Genomic DNA, 21,027 nt, shown 5'->3' on the forward strand with positions numbered 1-21,027 from the left:
TAAAGTCTATATTTACTTCAGAACTTATCAGAAAAACTATTTCAAACACTACAAATAATATAATCAATTTAATATATTTAGTACAATTAGATTTTAAGGCTTTTCTTTAAAATTTGAACAATATAATAATTCTTTAGGATTAAAAAAAGCCATATTATATATTCAAAGGAAAAATTCCTAAACTTGCCTTATTAAATAATAAAGGACTTGTTAACTTAGGAACTTATAATAAAGCCAACGATGATTAAATTTAAATGTTTTTATTCACATGTATGGTAAATACTGTCCCCTAATAAAAAACCAATGACATTGTCTTTCAGTCTGTCAAACTTACTAAAAAATTCATGTGTTTCTTTTCTATATCATGTGTTGACATGGTATAGGATGCAGGATGTAAAAATCAATTTAATAGACATTATTAAATAATTTCATATATATGCAGAATCTTGGATAAATGGTTAAAATTATAGATGAACATTAAATGTAGGCACATGGATATTTCATGTCCTCCAATGGGTTTAACAGAAAATGTGTTTGCACTGATTTCTGGTAACAACTTGCTTTCTGTGAATCTTTAAATACCCAATTCCAAATCTTCCAGCTCCTGGAGAAGGGCTTTCTCTTTTTGAATTTTCTCCAACTAGAAAAGTTTAAAACAACAAAATTATTGAATAGGAAATGAAATGAAATAATTATCAGATCTACAGTCAAAGCAGCAAAGGAGAAACAATTTATAAAAAGAATATTTCTGACACTTTAACAGATCTACTGGAAAATACAGATTTAAAAATACAGAGAAACAAGTTCTAATTCGTTTCTTGGTATGAATCAAGGGGGCAAAGGACAGGTGCTGTCTTATTGCAACACTGAGGGTCCAAGAAATTTTCCATTCTACACTTGGGCTTCCCTCAGAAGGAAAGGAAAGGAGCAAACAGAGCATTGTAACCTGAGATAAACGAAGGAGGAGAATCTTATGTTTATTTATTTTAATAAATTGCCTTTCTTTTTAATAGCAATGGCCTCAGTATGCCTCTCAGGAATAATGATTCTCTCATTCATCATGACCTACGTCATATCTTCCCCTATGCTTTCCTGTTTCAGTGTAAAAATATTTTACCAAATATATGGCATATGTTTTCAAAATTACTTTTGAATTTATACGCTCTCCCACTTGATTAAACAACTGTTTATAATAAAAAGGGGAAGAGCGGTAGTGACTACATGCATACATGAAACATATAAAAATGACCTGATTTTTTTCTAGCTGTTTTCCAGCTGCTGCTTGTTCTTTCAGTTGTTCGATTGCTTTCAGTTTCTGCAAACATCAAATATATTATGAGTCAAGAGGAAGGAAGAATAAGTAATTTCAGAATGCAAATTTTCTCTATTATAACTCAGTCACATGAATGGGAAAAATAAGTAAGGAGAATCAATTATCTTACCTTTGGATCAGGACAGTCTGTTAAAATGCTAAGGTAGCACTTTTTGGTTTTTAACTTAGATGTAAAATTAAATGTTAAGAATACGGGATTTGGCAAAAAATTTTTCAAGCATTCAAGTAATGGAATTATATATGTACAAGTATGTAAATATATCACCAACTTTACCATTTATTCCAGCACTTCACTGTACCTGGACAATGTCTTTGGCTTTAAGAGATAATTTGTAATGCATCCTGGGAAGGCTCTAGAAACCTCGTTTTACCCCAGGGCCATCACCACAAACTGGCTGCAATATGACAAATTAATAAACTTCTTTTTGTCTCTGTTTCTTCATCTTTAAAACTGGGATAAATATCTGTTCCTACCTATCTCACAAATGTCTGATGAAATACTGAGTATAAAAGTGTTTAGCGTATTTCTGTACAAATGTACATTTCTTACTACTCCAAAAATCAATAATAAAGTCTAATAATAGTCTTTAGACATTTGTGAATAGAACTAAAATCAGTGCCATTCCCAAATTATAGTATTTCATAGTGAGAAAGTGATAATCAGAGCTGCTACAAACTTCTTAGATGCCTATCTTTATACATTTCTCACGGATTTCTTTCAATAAACACATCTGGTTTTTACTTAAGTGTCTCACCTTTTTTAGGTTCTTGATTTTTTTGTCTATTTCAGGGTCTCCAGAGGTTGACTGCGATACAGTATTTCGTGGTGTGCTCTGTGGGGCAGGAGTAGGTGCCAAATCTGGACTCTTCTCATTTCTTGCTTCCTGCAGGAAATATTTTCAAAAATGAAAACATTAAGGTGCTTCAACCAACATAGCCTTGGTATATAAAACGTGATTTTATCTTTTATACTACACTTTATATAAATGATCTGAATTGAAGGTCTCATGAAGTAGCCACATTGTCCCATAACAGAAAGATACAATACAGCTTAAAGAAAGAAAAGAAAAGAAAATCACAGTATAAGGAGAAGCCCAAAAGGTTTTTACTATGTAATCGTCATACGGAACACTTTGCTAGATCTAAAATTTAGAGTTAAAGTAGTAATACAATAAAAGGACAAATGAAAAGAAATGAAATGCTTTGGCGGAAAAAAACAGGAGGTTTCTATATCAGCCAATTAGCATTCCAAATTTTTGGATATGTTGGGATGTGCCACTATGAATGGTTTAGAAATATGAGGGGGCTTTTCTAATTTAAGGTGTTTGAAAATTCACTTTTGTGATGTCCTTCAAAAATCTAATGAGTATGTATGATCAAGTACATGTAATGGATAATGTTACCGGATAAGTCATACAGAGATTTATTTATAATCAGACCAGTTGAGCTCTGCAACAAAGTGCCAAGGAAAACTCAAACGGATATTGATCTCAGTGTGATCAGACCTCTGATTCTGAACCACTTCAATTGCCCCTCACGTGCTGTATACTTGCTTCGTGGCCTTTGTGTATGCTAGAACAACTTCAGGCTACCTGGCTGCCCTACTTATCCTTTAGGCCTTCTGGAAAATTCTCTCCCAATCCAAAAGACTGGATTAGTTGCACAACACATGGTATGTATCCCTACTTTAACAGTGTATTGTATTATCCCCCATTAGATTGCACCAGAGTGTGTTCACTGTTCTGTTTGTGCCCCCAGCATAAGACCTACTTTATTGCACATGCTAAATAAATGAAGTGGTCGAGGAACTACTCTCCTTTTGTAATTATGACAAGACATACATTTTGACAAGAGGGTTTGGAAAAAGAAGCTATTTAAGGCTTTACTGGCCCCGAGACAGGACTTCTACCTCTTCCGTATAGAGCTTCCAGTGGAATACATAAAGCCCCAAGGCTAAAACTCTTACTCAGAGTTCTGGGTAAAATGCTCCGAATGCCAAAGCATCCCAGGTGGACATGAAACAGGGTATCACTCCTGTATCTTCATATCTAGAAATGTCTGCCTGATAGTTTTTGAAGAGTATAGAACTGGAGTCACTTTTTCTTTTTAAAGTTATGTTAGTTGTACTTTTTGTACATTCCAATTCAACAAATATTAATTTCTAACCTTCTTTGTAAAAACGCAGTACGGAGCAAGCACCTAAAGTAGTCAGAAAGAAATTGTTTAGATTCTACTCTTAAGAAGCCTATAAGTTCTAATAATATTCAGTTTGGTTTTTTCATAATAGTAAACTAAAGGAGAAGAGTGGGTAAAAGGAGAAGAGAAATATTTTACCTGTCAAATTCACTTTTGATATCAAGAAACAATTTTTAAAATTTAGTTTGCAAAGAGCTGAGAAAAATTTTCTTCTAGGAAAGAAGTTTAATGTCAATACATGTGAAAAACTATTAAAGTTAAGTGAAATATGAAATTTAACTTTCCCCCATATTTTAAATAACCAACAGTAAGTTAAAATGTGTGATTATACTTAAATTCTGGTCATTCTCTGAAAATGATGCATATATGGTTAAGATTAAATTCTTAGTTTCAATTCCTTTTGGTAAAGTTCATAAGCTTATAAAGTCATTGCCAGTTTATAAAAGTACTTGGTTAGATTATACACATCTGACTCTTTTATCTTTGATTACTTAACTCAGAGTCAGGGTTGAGAAAGTGGATCTTGTCATGGACCATTTACCTTTGTTCTATCACACGACCATAACTAACTCCAACCAGTCATCTCAATAGACATTTTTCCCAAGACGACATAGAGATGATCAACAAACACATGAAGAGATGCTCAGCATCACTCATCACCAGGGAAAAACAAATCAAAACCACAATGAGATATCACCTCATACCTGGCAGAATGGCTAAAATCAACAAGAGAAACAATGGGTGTTGGCAAGGATGTGGAGAAAGGGGACCACTCCTGCACTGTTGGTGGGAATGCAAACTAGTGCAGCCACTCTGGAACAGTATGGAGGTTCCTCAAAAAGTTGAAAATAGAACTACCCTATGACCAGCAATCACACTACTGGGTATTTACACAAAGAATACAAAAATACTAATTCAAAGGGATACATACACTCTGATGCTTACAGCAGCATTTATCTACAAGAGCCAAATTATGAAAACAACTCGTGTCTATCGACAGATGAATGGATAAAGATGTTGTATATACATACAATGAAATTATTACCTAGCCATAAAAAATAATGAATTTTGCCATTTGCAAAGGCATGGATGGAGCTAGAGTGTATTATGCTAAGTGAGATTAGTCAGAGAGAGACAAATACCATATGATTTCGTTCATATGTGGAATATAAGAAACAAAACAAACAAAGGGGAAAAAGAGGCAAACCAAGAAACAGACCCTTAACTATAGAGAATAAACTGATGGTTACCAAAACAGGTGATGCGGGTTAAAGGGAGCACTTAAGTGTGATGAGCACTGAGTGTTGTACGGAAGTGCTGAATCACTGCATTCTACACCTGAAACTGACATTACACTGTATGTTAACTAACTAGAGTTTAAATAAAAACTTTAAAAAATCTTCTTAAATAAATAAATAAATTTCTGATAAAAGGAAGACACATCATTTATAAAAATAAGATTAAGTTGAGTGGGTTTCAGAAGGCCCTTAAATCTCAATGAGAAGGAATCTTATACTGCCACTATGGAAAACAGTATGGAGGTTCCTCAGAAAACTAAAAATAGAGCTACCACATGATCCAGTAATCCCACTTCTGGAGATAAAACAAAGGAAACGAAATCATTATCTCAAAGAGATACCCATATTCTCATGTTCATTGCAGTGTTATTCACAACAGCCACAGTGGAAATAACCTAAGTGTCCATCAATGGATGAATAGATAAAGAAAATGTGGAATATATATATAAAATGGACTATTATTCAGGGGAGCCTGGGTGACTCAGTTGGTTAGGTGTCTGCCTTTGGCTCAGGTCATGATCCTGGCGTCTGGGGATTGAGCCCCACATTGGGCTCCTTGCTCAGTGGGAAGCCTGCTTCTCCCTCTCCCTCTGCCACTCCCCCTGCTTGTGTTCTCTCGAGTGTGCATGCTCTCTCTCTCTCAAATAAATAAATAAATGAAATATTTGGGGAAAAAAAGAGAGGGGAAATCCTACCATTTGCAACAACATGAATGAACCTGGAGGGATTATGCTAAGTGAAATAAGCCAGACTGAAAGAAAATACTGCATAGGATCACTTATATGTGGAATCTATTAAAAATAAAGTCAAACTTTTAGAAACAAAGAGTAGAATGCTGGTTGCCAGGGGCTATGGAGTAGGGGGAATGGGGACAGATTGGTAAAAGGGTACAAACTTACAGTTATAAGATGAATAAAGTCTGAGGATCTAATATATAACATGGTGACCACAGCTTAAAATACTGTACTTACAACTGAAATTTGCTAAAGAGTAGAACTTCAGTGTCCTTACCTCTCCAAAAGTAAATATGTAAAGTGATGGATGTGTTAGTTAACTCAATTGTGGGCATCTTTTCACAATGTTTACCTATAACAACTTACCACTTTGTTCACTTAAAAATTTTTGTCAATTATGCCTGAAAATATTAGCTAGGAAAAAAATAAAAAAAGAAGAAATCTTATCTGCCAGTACTTAAAAGGATACTAACTTGTACTATTCAGGGCCAGTAAAAGATCTCTACTCACGCAGGTGAAAGGACAATTTCTGCTTTTTTTTTTTTTAATTTTATTTATTTATTCAACAGAGATAGAGACAGCCAGCGAGAGAGAGGGAACACAAGCAGGGGGAGTGGGAGAGGAAGAAGCAGGCTCACAGCAGAAGAGCCTGATGTGGGGGTCGATCCCGTAACGCCGGGATCACGCCCTGAGCCGAAGGCAGACGCTTAACCGCTGTGCCACCTAGGCGCCCCAATTTCTGCTTTTATACAAGTCAAATACATGGAATAGAACATTATGCTTAGAATGATCTAAACCTGACCTATTTAAAGATATTTCTGGAGATGAAATATATTAACTACAAAAGAGCACACTTTTTTTAAAGTTCAGATTTCAGCAGACTATGGTTGCATAATGCAATTCTATGCCTTAAAATAGTAATTGCCTACCAAAACACATAAGCAACCTAAAATTGTCAAAATTCAAGCATTACCAGCAAGACTGCGTTATCTGAATCTTAAAAATGTGATTATGGGGGCGCCTGGGTGGCACAGCGGTTAAGCGTCTGCCTTCAGCTCAGGGCGTGATCCCGGCGTTATGGGATCAAGCCCCACATCAGGCTCCTCTGCTATGAGCCTGCTTCTTCCTCTCCCACTCCCCCTGCTTGTGTTCCCTCTCTCGCTGGCTGTCTCTATCTCTGTCAAATAAATAAATAAAATCTTTAAAAAAAAAAATGTGATTATGATGACTTTACTAACCAGATACTCCTAGCCTAGCTGATTGCACTATCACCATAAGCCATACACAATCACAATTTATCAATTATTATACTGGTGTGGTTTTTCAACTATAAAATCACATAAAAATTATTTTAGAACAATTCCACTGTTTTGGGTACTCTGGTGTTAGACTCCCAGCTGAATAATTACCTATAGTAATGTAATACTGAGCAACAAAATGGCTTTATGGTCATGTAATTCCTGATCTCTCTTAACAAACATATGCTTTCAGAGAGCAAACTATACCACTTTACACAGGCTCCAACAAAAGGGTCTATAACAAGTAACATACTACACAATCCCATTAGGGTTTCAGGTTTTAAGGCCAGATCCAGTTTCCTCAATGCCTCATTATACAACCAGAACTACTCAGAAATTCATAGGCAAACACAAAAGAAAGGCATTCTGGCTATTTAAGTCTAACTCCAACTACATTTTATAACATAAGAGTCAAGTTTTGGGGCACCTGGGTGGCTCAGTTGGTTAAGTGGCTGACTCTTGATCTGGGCTCAGATCATGATCTCAGGGTCCTGGGATCAAGCTCTGCGTTGTCTGAGCTGTCAGGCTCTGTGCTTAGCGGGGGAGTCTGCTTGAGGATTCTCTCCCTCTCCTGCTCTTGCCCCTGCTCGTGTGCATGCACATGCACTCTCTTTCAAATAGATACATAAATCTTAAATTAAAAAAAAAACAAAACCAACGAATAATAGTCAAGTCTTTAGGACTACAATCTTTAAACTTTGAGGCTTAAATTAAGCTAATTTAATTGATTTTGTTTATTTTGTTTTGAAAAGATTAGTGTCCCAAATACCTGTTTTGCAGCTTTCTTAGCCTCATGCTTCCTTTGATTTTTCAGGGCTGTTTTTGATAATGGCTTATCATTTCCTGCTTGTGGTTTCATATTCTGAGGTGGTTCCTCCTCATGCTGTGGAAAATGTAAAATAAAGGATTGTGAAATGGAATCCATGTTTTTAAAAACATGCACAAATTATACAGCATTGTTATTGTGGGATAAACTTATTTCATTAAATTTATTTTAAGATGACTGGCAAAGAGTATTTCAAAACTCTTATCAGTAGTAGGCACACTCCAAGTGTCAGGATGGATTTAATGAGCATCTTCCTATTAGTTGATATATGATGTCTTTCAGTTACACAAGTGCTGGCAAATACAGTATAGTTTTGTTAAAACAATGGAACTTTTCTTAGGTACGACTACTGACATATGCTTCATGTCAAATTAGATGCTAACAACAGCTTCTTCCAGGGTCTTTTCGGATCTGACTACTGCCAACAGAAACCCTGTTGCCTCATTTGGTTTCTCTGCACAAGAATTACTTGCTAGGTCTTTACATGTAAAATCAGAGATTAGAAGATTAAAAATAAAAGCAAATTAAGAACGAAAACAGACCAGAAGAAAAAAAACCAAATAGGAAGTGGTAACTGCGTATTTGTAAATCCAGGATTAACATAATGAAGAGGCCCACAAAAAACTTCAGACCATAATATTAAAAACAGATAATCATTTCCATCATGAGATATTTATATAACCATCCATCAACTATATTCCACAACAGAAAGGGTGAATTAAGGATAGGATCAAGGAGGAGCTTGTATAAAACATGGTGACTACGGTTGGTAACACTGTATCGTATAATTAAAATTTGCTGAGAAATCAAATTTTCTCGCCAAAAAAAAAAAAAAAGTGAGGTGACAGATTCATTAATTAACTAGAGGGGAGGAATCCTCTCACAATGTATACATATATCAAAACACCATGATGTACACTTTAAATATCTTACAGTTTTACAAGTCAGTTATATTTCAATAAAAGAATACATATGCTGTTTTAAGTCATCTCCACAGTTGCTCGAGGCAAAGGGAGCACGTGTGATCAAACTACAGCCTCTTATCAGGCTCACGTTTACTTATTGATTTCCCTCCAAACTGCTGTTATCTCAGTGTTAACTGTCTCTTGGACTCTATCGTACTCAGCACATCGAAAGAACCAGATCTCCATGAAGTTTCTTAAATACCGGATCTCAGATCCATGTGGTACTTAGAAGGGCTATAAGGAAATGGGCAGAGCTCAAACTCTGAAGATAGGCAGGAAGAAATAAGAAACCACGCTGTGACTTTATCTTAGCTGTGTCAACTATTTCAGGTCATCAAAGTTGTGTGTACATGTTCTACCTGAAGCAACTGAATATTTGAGAACCCACATTTGTAGAACAGACAATTTGATGGCAAGTCTCTTTCACTTCTTTGTTATCCACACCGTATACAACGTTAGTTAGGACATAGCAGCTGAATATTTGTTCACACATCAAAATTCTTTCCATAGTGGGCTCTCCTACAGTACCTTGCTTTGGGTGAGAAGTTTCTAGTCATGACAACTCCAAAAAATGACAAAGTAATTAAAAATTATGTTAGAAAGGACGTGCTGTAAGGTCCTCTACACTATGAACATGATGTAGTCACTGACAGACCTTCGCTTCAGACACACACGCAAATCCACATGGCTACTGGGGATCATGAGCTTTTCTGGCTTTAGTACTGTGCCTACTGTATATAATTTCAACCCTAGCAACAAAATTTGTTTTTTCATTTATGTCAATTGTTATGGGACGGTTTTGATGAATACATTGTAAAAGTGAAGGGTTTTTTTGGAAAGCCAAGAAATAAGTATAATTCATACGTGAATTTTTATTTATAAAAAAAGTAAGTTTTTCTTGGGAGAGAATGCCATCTTTTTTTTCCCTTGTGCTATATAACCCTCCTTTGTGAAGTTATTTACTAGAATGTCTCTGCTCCTAGCAATTTCTTGACAGTATTTTTTTGCCATTTAGCTCATTTCTGGAATTTGATGCAAACACAAATTTCTCATTGGGTATGCGGTTCCTTCAACTAAAATGATTTGATAGGATCACATAATCACCATGTCACATAGAAAATCAAAAATTTAGTGGAAATCTTAAATGTTAAAACAATGGTTTTAAGACATTCTTACCAAGTTTTATCACTGTTTTTAAAGTATCCCTTTCTCTTCCTCTCCCTATCAAAACAAATTAGTTTTATGCATCAGAAAATAAAAATATATACGGAATCAGAGTTTATTCCTCTTGTGCTACCTTACAGATATTTAGAAAGCAGGATATGTTGAGGTTATTTCTGTTTTTATCTTAGGTAAGGAAAATTTTCATACAGAGATAAGACAAATGCAAAGACTACTACACCCTTTTTTAAATCTAAATGCCAAGTATCATACATGGGGCTTAATTTGTTCATAAACTTTTATATGTTTTTAGTAAATAATACAAAAAATGTTTAAACAGAACATTTCAATGAAGTCAAGAAGTTACAGACCACTGCTAGATTTTGTGGAGGAGGGAGGGTTATTCTTTTGTTTTTGGGAGGGTTAGGAGTGGCACGAGGGAGGCACAGGAATATTTATCCTCTGAAAAAGTATCTACTTCCCTGAGTGCCTAATATTTAAGTGACTATATATCCCTGTTTACTTGGTTCCAGTTTATACCTATTGTATGGTCAACTTTATAATACCAATAATACCGTTGTTCTTTATTCTTTAACATCATCCCAGAGACTCAGGTCATTAATAAATGCTTCCCCGGAGCTCTGAAATGCTATCAATTTAAAGCACATCAGAATCTGACCAATGCTCTGGTTCTAACTTTATGATACAGATGGGAACTGACAGCCTAAGGAAAACAAATATGTTTTGTTTGACCAACAGTGTTTTAAAAATTGAGAAATTTTACATAAGCATCCAGACTTGTTTTGTCTTGAAAAATCAAACATTTTGGCAAACTGGGCCTAAATCTGCTATGGAAACAATCGGCTGCTGCTGTGCAGTTGCTATGGCCTTTAGAGAGGGCATGGTCTCTCCCTTTCACCATTCTCTCCCAGGCACCAAAGCCTTACACTACCAGCCTAGCCTGACAGGCATCTGAATTTGAGCACATGATCTCTATAAAGCCAGCACGTCACACTCTGTTCCCTTTCCCACAGATGTAAAATGTAAACTGTTTTAAACTGACTACTCTGTCAACTTGACAATGGTTGCTGTTCACCGTCTTCAGCAGTAGGTCCTCCATGACTCTACTCTAGAGTTTAGATTCTAATCAGATGCTAAGTAATGCAAGAACATGCATGAGAAAAAGGTCTTAAGAACGCCACACACTGAAAAATCTTTTCCCACCAAAGTAGTATAACTTTACTTACCAGTTTGGAATTGGTGATTGGCTTATTTCTCAAAGCTGGGGGTCTGTAAGCTGTTGCAACTTTAGGCTCTTCACTGGGTACATCACTTCGAACTGCTTGGTACGTTATCGTTTTTACTGGAAATATTCCATCTAAAAATGGCTGCCACGAAACCTGCCATAATTCTCCATTTGACGGCACATCATACTTGTGCAAGACAGAGCCAGTATAATGCCAAATCTTGTACCCATTATTAACACGTAACCTGGGAGCACACGTGGCTGTTAAAATATGCTCACCATCAGGGCACCAAGCAAAATAGGTAGAATCAGAGGCCACTGGTTTAGAAATAAGTTTGTAGTTTTTAACATCCCACACTTCCATTTGTCCCCTCAGATTTCCAAATCCAGCTAGTACTAATATATGTCCATGTGGGCTATAGTAGGCTGCATTACGAGGACCAGTTCCAAAGTCAAACACAGGATCGCATTTCAAGTTGAAAATCGTTGCTTTGGCAGGCATAAAACCATAAACAGCACAAAACTCAGTAGAACTAGAATTCCAAACGACATCATAAATGGGGCCGTTTTTTGCTATAAAAAGAATATAAAACCCAAATTAGCAATAAATCATTACATGAATACAATACTTATTTGCCAAGTTATAACTGTACAATACTCATAAACATCTCCAACAGTAAAAAAAAAATCCAAAAATTTCAAGATATGTTACAATTAAAATATTTTTATATAATATACTATGGAGATTGATGCTTTATCTTTATTTCTTTTAAACATTTTGGCAATGTAGGCTCACAGAAACATACATTAGTCCTATTAATAAACTAGTTTTCATTAGAAGAGGTAAAATAGGCACATAGTAATAAAAACACAAATTACATGAAATGATATTCCACGAAATAAGTCCCTCTACAGAAAGGCAACCCTTTATTAAATTCCTTGTATATGCTTTCAGAATATTTTTATTGAAATCAAGCATCTCTCTTAAACACACATACACACTCACACTAAAGTTCTTTGCTGTTTCATTTGGTACTCTATCTTGGAGATTCTTCCATATAAGCACATTAAGATCTGCCTCACTCTTCCAGTGGTACTGTATTCCTGTATATTCTCAACTGTAGTACACACAAACACAGCTGTAGGAGTGAACCTGGTTGCTCAAAGGTGTGTACATTTACTTGATAATGCCAAAATGCCACTCAGAGAAGCTGTACCATTTTTATACTAACAAAAGGTTCTTATTTAAGATTATTTTTTTTAAGCAATCTCTGCCCCTAACGTGGGGTTTGAACTCACAACCCAAGATTAAGAGTCACACGCTCCTCTGACTGAGCCCCCGCCCCATCAGTTCTTGAGAGTACGTATTCTCCCCTCACTCTCCCTCACCCTGTGTAGTTTCATACTTTTATCTCTGCCAACGTAAGAGAAAAACCGTTCTCTTATCTTCCTTCTATTTTTTACTATAAACTAAGCACCTTTTAATATATTTATACATAATTTTGTTTCTGTTTCTGTGGACTATTTTTTACTGTCCCATGCTTCTTTTTCTGTTCACTTATTGCTCTTTTACTGATTTACTTGACAGATTAACAAAATTCACCTTTCTCATATTCATCCCTTGTCTGTCTAAAAAACTTTTCCATTTTTTTTTTGACTTGCTTAATTTATGGACTTTTCTTCCCCCCATGTAGAAATCTGTATTTTATATATTCACTTTTCCCTTATTATTCTACTTTGTTAGAAAATATTTTTTCACTTTTAAGATTAAGAAAAAAGGTTGGGGTGCCTGGGTGGCTCAGTCAGTTAAGCATCTGACTTTAGCTGAGATCGTGATCTCAGGGTACTGGGATTGAGCCCTGTATTGGGCTCCCTGCTCAGCGGGAAGTCTGCTTCTCCCTCTCCCTCTGCCCCTCCCCTGCTCATGCTTCTTCATTCTCTCTCTCTCTCTCAAATAAATTAAAAAGAAAAAAAGATTAGAAAAAAAGGCAAGAAACACCAACTTCAGAACCAGTTTATCTAGTTCAAAAAAACCCTACTGGCGTTTTAAATTTTTGGTTAATTTGGAGAGAAATGACATCTTTATAAAACTCTCTTTTTTTTCTTTTAAAGATTTTATTTATTTGATAGAGAGAGAGAGAGCACAAGCAAGGGGAGTGGCAGAGGGAGAGGGAGAAGCAGGCTCTCCCCTAAGCAGGGAGCCTGATGTGGGGCTCGATCCCAGGACCTGGGACCATGACCCAGGCCAAAGGCAGACACTTAGCTGACTGAGCCACCCAGGTGCCCCTATAAAACTCTTCTTAATAGAGGTCACATTTTACCCCTTAGAAGTTTTAAAGTTTTCTTCCCATTAGTCCTATATATTTCTTGCCTTTTGTTAGTCTGTATGGGATCTTTCCTTTCATTATGTTTTTTAAGTGACTGTTTATACTGTGATTTCATGTACATACACAGATATGATTCTGTTTTCTCCTTTCAAAATAGTGTATTTATTCTTTTGATCAGTTACACTGACTAGGTCTTTCAGAACGTTAAATTATAGTAAAAAGAGGAGTCATCCTTGTTCCCTTTCTGACTTCAGAGGGAATACATAGTTTTTTTATAAGGAAGTTTATCTTACTTTTGCATGTTCAATTCAAAATGAAAAGTCAGGGAGTTTAACATCCCACAGAATTTTAGAACTGTATTATTCTAAAGTAATTTAGCTCATCAAAATAAAAGATGAAATGGTAACATTCCTCAGTTCTGAATACAGTGCTAAACTCACTAGACCAACTTCCTGTCATAATAATTAAGTCCCCAAAGAACTACTACAATGAAATTACCTCACTCAGCAAGTTCCCCAGAACTAAATTAACTGGATTTTGTCAAAATAATCTATGCCCGGGGATGATTTTAAGTTTATTAATTAAGAGAAATTTTACCTTAATGGTTATTAAAATAGTTGAGTTTTATCACGTGATCAAGAATTTGGATTAGATCCTCCTTATGGCATAGTGTTCTTTCTACTGTTTTATCACAAGAAGACTATCGGAATACTCACGCAATTGCACGACAGCACTCTCTCCATTCGCTGCAATGTAGTGCAGTGTTTGTTCCCCATAGTAGGACGCTCCTGTCTTGTCAACATCTGTACTAGCTATTACTAACACAGCAGTAGCTACAACAGTAAAAACTTTGATTAGATTTTAAAACACAAATTAAACTAATGCTGATAAGAAAAAAATATTTTAAAATGTAACAGAGCACATTTTCATTATATAAGCACTAATATTCATTTTTTCTAAACATACAGGAATATGTCTCAATACTTGATAAATGAGATAAAATATAATTATCATACCTTTCTTATTCCATAGCATTGTAACCTTATCAGCTTTAAAGAAACTTTTATTAGCTAAAGCTGCATGAGGTCCATCAAAATTGGGGTACTGATACAATCTAACAAATGAAGGTGCACCCTTACTTCCTGGAACATAGACAGCCACCTGAAATACACACGTATAAATCATGACTTAGTTTTCTGAGGCATATAAACTAAGATGGACATGTTTTTACACTAAGAACCAGGAAAAGGTTTAATAACATTCCACATGAACAAAAACATAGAAATTACCTTGTATGGTTGGGGTCCAGGTGACAACACAAAATCATTAATTTTTTGCAAATGCAATTTATTTGCGATTGTGTCTGAAAAAAGCAAATAGTGTTAGATGGAAGAAAGAAGCTAATAGGAACATATTCAAATCTGAATGCATTATAGAAGATTAATGTAATTACTACTGATAGTATTCATTGAAGTCTCATGTAGGTAAGGCAGCACAGTAGAAAAAATGTGGAGTGGGAACACAGACCTACACTTGAATTCCTAACTAGTCACTTACTAGTGGGTGACCTTGGGTAAGTAACGGGACTGTACATCTAACTCCCACTGACTGATTTTAAGAGAACAGTGCTCTTTCTTATATAAATGGTACCACTAGGTAATCGAGTAGTAGTTGTGGGAATTTCTCTTTATAGAAGTAATACAGTTTATAAGTGATAGAGGAGGTGGGGAGACTTGGAAAATCATCCATTTGCAACCACTCATGAAATAATGGATCCAAGCACTGAACATTAATGTCAGCTAATCCTATGAAATTAAAGACCATAAGATGTTATGTGCTTCTTGATAAAAGAATTGAGCACCGCTTATAAGGTAGACTTGCCCTCATCTCCCCAAAAAAGAATCTGAAGCTAACCAGTTCTAGATCCAAGTAGCTATTTAGGGGACAGATGAACATGTTAAACTATAGGATTGGATACAATAGCAAAATTCAAGTACGAGAAAATATATGACAAGTACCCTTGTTTCTTTAACAATAAATCTCAAGGAGGGGGCAGAAGAGATGGAGAGGGAACCTATAGCTTAAAAGAAACTTAAAAGATATATATATCAATTTGCAATGAGAGGAACCTTATTTGGAGCCCAAGTTTAAAAAAAATTTGTAACATTTGTATTATTAGAATTTGAACACTGACCAGATATTTTATAATCTGTGATAATGGTATTGTGGCTAAGTTTTAAAAAATTAAAAAGCCCTAATCTTCAAAGACACATACTGAGATATTTATAGGGAAAATGATGCCATGTCTAGGATTTGCTTTAGCAGAGTAAGAAAGATGTTAGATAGAGAGATGTATGGATGAGGTAGGACTGGCAATGGGTTGAAGGTTACTGGGACTAGGTGTCTACTTTTATGTTTCAAATACTAAATAATAAAACATTTAAAAATTTTGTATCACAGAATTTCAACAACTAAACTCAGAAAGAGGTATACAAATGTCTTAATTTTATAGCAATTATTAGATAATAAAAGCTTATTATAAAAGAAAATCTTTGTTATAGAATTTCTTTAGTCAGCACTTAGGCTTAGAAAAGTTATTCAAATGAATTAATAGCAATCATTAAAATATTAACAGTATTTAGGAGAACCCTATGATGCCATATAAGGCAATAAAACTATATACATTTATAGTAAATAATAAACTTATTTCATCTATCTTTCCATACTAAAATTGTTGTTTTCAAAGAAGTGAACTTCGTTGTTAACATTTCGGGCACAGATAGTTTCATCTTCCGACCAAGATGGACACCTATGTTGAAAAGAAAGAATATAAACAAAATTTAGATAGGTGTAACCTCACATATTAACACACTGAAGTTGGTGATATTGCTTACTATTTAAGGAAAAACACTTATAAATATGATGTCAAGTCAGATCCTAACAGCATTTATAGTAGAAAGATATCATTCTTTTTCATTCAAATACTAAACAAAAGAAAGATCAAGTTTTTCCTCTATTACATTCCCACATACAAAATCCCTAAAGATCAAGATTTTGGTCTGACAAATAATTTTCTATATTAGTACCTGAGAAAAAAATATTATATAATGAAGATATTTAAAAGAGCTTGTAAATAATTAGTATTTTAAAGCATTTATTTACCAATTTTGCATTTTTTTCTGGATGAAAGACTTCAAACATGTACCAGTTTTCACATCATACAGTTGTAAGTTGGGTATCCCAGCTGTGCCATCTTTAGAAGCTAAAATAAAAACAAAATTTTTTTTTCGCAGTAATTGTCTCCTAACATTAGTAAAAAGAATTCATTCTTAGAACTTTGAGTAAGATTATAAAAATCAAGTAAAAGAGTTCCTGTAAATCAACTTTCCCTTTTAGCTTTAATTATGGATTTAATCATCCACTCCTAAAGCCATGACAACATGACAGCTGTTTAAGCAAAAGTTCAGTTTTGTGTGTGTGTGTGTTTTTTAAGATTTTATTTATTTATTTGATAGAGACAGACCACAAGCAGGAGGGAGAGGGAGAAGCAGGCTCCTTAGTGAGCAGGGAGCCCGACACGGGGCTCAATCCAGGGATCATGACCTGAGCCAAAGGCAGACGTGTAACCGACTGAGCCACCCAGACACCCCAAAAGTTCAGCATTTCTGAAATGCGTTAATTACTATAGATTTTAAGAATACTTAAGAGACTTGATTATTAAGTTTGACATGGTTTGCAGTTAAATGGATTAAATTCTCTTATTATGAAATCTTGTGTCTGTAAGTCACACACACAAACACACAAAGCTTCATAAACTACTCGAGATTCTCAATTTCCCTTTTATTTTCTTAGAAATGAAGATTCACTCAAGTCTATGTCTCTTGGAAGAATAAACCTAGAGGTTTATTAACCCAACAATGGACTATTATATATTTAACTCAACAATGCCCACATTACTAAAACATGTTTAAAAAGTCCCTATACCAGTTCTACATTATTATTCATCTATGAAGCACAGCCATATAAAATGCTCATGTAACATACTATCTTATCTTTTTTAGACGTGTTAAAAAATGGCACACAATTTCCTACTCTTTGTCACAGCATACACATTTCTTACATGTTGTGTCTATTGTACTTCCTCTTTCATTGACAATGATTATTGAAAAGGTTTTTCATTTAAGGGTCATTATTATCCTTAATTTTTGAGATCTTCTCCATCCAGTGGTTATTCACTTGAGCTTTTTCTTTTTCTCTATCTCATGATGGATCTTTTCACTAACCTGAAATTACTTAAAGTACATTATATTGGGGCAATACAAGATTCACTGTTCAGTAGAGATATTCACAAACACTATTTACTATCTAATGATTAATTACTCTCTTATAAGGTTACAAACCCTCTCTTTTTCCCCCCACTGAATCGAATTGGTCCTGTCAATATTTTTACAATTGGAAAATACTTACTAGTGTAAGGCTGCCACGTTGCCAGGATAGTGTTTTTTGGCGAGAACTCAAGGCAAACTGCCTTTGGGAGGTCGAAGGAGTGCAGCAGTCCCTTGTTAGTGACATTGATAACATTTATTCTGGTTTCAAAAGAAATTACTTCAGCAATGAAATACTGTTTTAAAATAGCCAGCACTATCCAAAACATTCATGCCTCTTTTCAAATACAGATCGCTATAAGGTGGTCATTTTCATAAAAATCAATTTTCAGTTAATGCTAGAAAATATCCCAAAAACACCTTAACAACAACAACAAAAACCAAGTGTACATTTTACCAAAATGTCCCTATGTAAGGCTGGTATTGGGAAATACAGACTTAGTAGAAGGATATAATAGATGATTCCATTTTTAGCTGAAAAGAAAACAACAGGCCTTTAAGTGGACACAGAGCTAACCTACAGATAACCTGAGGTGTAGCAAACCAAGGGAAAACAGAGGTGCTAAACCAAAAGTATTTTTTTTAATTTGACTAAATGGAAGTTTTAGCAGCTGTGAAATCATCAAGGAGACTTTTGATGTCTATTAAAATCTCAGAAGCAATCTCCAAAAGATAAGACTAAGAATTATGATAATGATAAAAATTATAATAATTGTATAATAAAAGCAGTTCCCTTTTTGGATACTTCCTATGAACCATGTTCTGGTCTAACCACTTTATGTACATTTTCTCATTTAATCTTCACAAGAGACTTAGAAGATATGTATTATCATCTCCATTTTACAAATGGTAAAAGTGAGGCTTAGAAAACTAAATGATTTGATGATTTGTCCAAGATCATACTACTGAAAAATGCCAGAGTCAAGTTTTAAAACCAGTTTGGCTTGACTTATCATATGTACTCTTTGGGGTAAGCAAAAAAAATGGCACTCCATCTTACTTGAGAAATTGCTTAAAGTTACTTTGTTCTACTCAAGTTTGTGCCACTGGTTTAAGATAAGCAGAAATTGGTAAGAATGAACAATTACTGCATACTGTTTAAACACACACACACACACAGGATTCTTCACAAATTATATAAATTACGTATTTTAGAATTACATGAAACTTTTTTTTGTTGCTGTTGATAAGCTTTAATACTTAGTTTAATAAAGAGTATTTATTCACACTAAAAAACTCCACATATTTAAGGAAAAATCAGTTATAGTTTCTGATTGATTAACTACGACCTCAGCAAAGACCACAATCAATACACTACATCTGTTTCTCTTGCCCCCAGGAACATTATCTGTTGCTGTGGCCACAGCACTTTAAGGAAATAAATGCTAGAAACAGGAATAGAAAATATCTATTTAAAAGATGGACACAGGGCTGCCTGGGTGGCACAGCGGTTGAGCTTCTGCCTTTGGCTCAGGGCATGATCCCGGCATTATGGGATCGAGCCCCACATCGGGCTCCTCCGCTATGAGCCTGCTTCTTTCTCTCCCACTCCCCCTGCTTGTGTTCCCTCTCTTGCTGGCTGTCTCTGTCTCTGTCAAATAAATAAAATCTTTAAGGAAAAAAAAAAAAGATGGACACAACAAATGGCACATATTAAAAGGGTTCAGAGTTGAATCCAATAGAAAGCCAAGTGGGGATATGAAATATATAAAACTAATAATTTTGAAGGTCAAAACAGATTTATTCAACCAACTCTAAGCTAGTAGAATAAGGAATACCTCAAAAAGATAATAGACAATGAAAGGAAGTATGGTATGCCCCTTTAGAGAGTAAATTTCTATTAACTCATTACTCATAGTATAAACTAAAATATAGATTTTAAAAGATAAAACTCAAAACTGACAATAGGTTACACCAAAAATAAGAAAATTTGAGAGTACATTCTTTGGGACTAAGACTGTCTGTTAATATTGTGGATAAGACCCAATATGATTATATATATATATATATATATATTTTTTTTTTTTAAAGACTGTATTCATTCGAGAGAGAGAATGTGAGCAGGAGGGGGGAGCAGAGGGAGAGGGACAAGCTGACTCTACACCACACGCAGACCCCAACACTGGGCTCGAGTCCAGACCCTGAGATCATGACTTGAGCCAAAATCGAGAGCTGAATGCTCAACTGACTGATCCATCCAGGCACCTCCAATATGATTATATTCTTAACAATTTATGAATAATAGTGTACTGGTTGGATTCAATAACTTAAAAAAATAATAAAGTGACTAACATTTTTAATTACAAAAACTAATTCTACCAGCTACCCAGAGTCATAAAAAGTCAATCATCTAAAAAAAAAAGTGAATCAATACTATCTTTTTAGCATTAATTTTTAAAAAATCATGTGTTTAATCCAACCTGACTTCAGAATCCATCACCACTGTGTAACGAACAACATTTAAAATGTACTTTTCATACTAATGCATACATTTTCTCCATTTTAAAAAACCTGGTTAAAAACAACAATAAAAATAACTTTAAATCAAGCAACAGGGATGCCTGGGTGGCTCAGTCAGTTGAGCGTCTGTCTTCAGCTCAGGTCATGATCCAGGGTCCTGGGATCGAGTCCCGCATTGGGTTCCCTGCTCAGCGGGGACCCTGCTTCTCCCTCTGCCTGCCGCTCCCCCCATGTGTACACCTTCTTTCTCTCTGAGGCAAATAAATAAATAAAATCTTAAAAAAGAGAGAGAGAACATAGAAAAAGATGTAAAAAAAAAAATTAAGCAACAAATATTTAGGCATTTTCCTGGTTCTTTGAACTGAAATGTTGTAGTGACTATGGAAAAATTAAAAGAGTGATTTTCTTAGTGAAATTATGAGTATTTAATCAGACTACTTTTTTTCTGCAAAACCGGTTTTGTAATCTGATTATATTATGTAATATAGACTATACTAATATACTTTAGAATGATTTATAAAATACTTACATGACATATTTTTATACATTAAAAAAACTCATAGAAATAACTGTAGACAGTTGTTACTAATTTAATAGCAAAGATATAAGTATCTAAGTCTAAGGTAAACAAACGAAGAGTTATTCTCTAAGTGTTAGTGCAGAACTTAAGAAACCCTAACCAATAATGTAGAGCACTATTTAAAACAACTTCTCAGCTTCTCCAGCATTAAATTAATTGCCCCTTTTCATATATTACTTTTTAACCCTAAGAAACTAGCTAAGTCAAGTCATGGCACA

At 34.9% G+C, this 21,027-nt stretch overlaps 1 protein-coding gene across 2 annotated transcripts in view; it reads right to left on the reverse strand.

Annotated features, from left to right (window-relative positions):
* Window positions 1-244: 244 nt before the first annotated feature.
* EIF2A (eukaryotic translation initiation factor 2A) overlaps window positions 245-21,027 on the reverse strand; it is a 32,755-nt gene continuing 11,972 nt past the window's right edge. Inside the window, exons 4-14 of one of the 2 annotated variants that reach the window (XM_002923452.4) lie at window positions 17,852-17,970; window positions 16,547-16,646; window positions 16,111-16,193; window positions 14,674-14,747; window positions 14,401-14,545; window positions 14,101-14,217; window positions 11,059-11,630; window positions 7,629-7,742; window positions 2,089-2,217; window positions 1,250-1,315; window positions 245-640 (exon numbers count right to left, since the gene is read on the reverse strand). In XM_002923452.4, the coding sequence (XP_002923498.1) occupies window positions 575-640; window positions 1,250-1,315; window positions 2,089-2,217; window positions 7,629-7,742; window positions 11,059-11,630; window positions 14,101-14,217; window positions 14,401-14,545; window positions 14,674-14,747; window positions 16,111-16,193; window positions 16,547-16,646; window positions 17,852-17,970 (1,585 nt within the window). In that variant the 3' untranslated portion in view covers window positions 245-574. The remainder of the gene's footprint in view (window positions 641-1,249; window positions 1,316-2,088; window positions 2,218-7,628; window positions 7,743-11,058; window positions 11,631-14,100; window positions 14,218-14,400; window positions 14,546-14,673; window positions 14,748-16,110; window positions 16,194-16,546; window positions 16,647-17,851; window positions 17,971-21,027) is intronic. The other variant, XM_019804021.2, reaches the window with a different exon arrangement.

This window comes from Ailuropoda melanoleuca, chromosome 1 (genome assembly GCF_002007445.2).
Source record: "Ailuropoda melanoleuca isolate Jingjing chromosome 1, ASM200744v2, whole genome shotgun sequence".
Taxonomy (NCBI): Eukaryota; Metazoa; Chordata; class Mammalia; order Carnivora; family Ursidae; genus Ailuropoda; species Ailuropoda melanoleuca.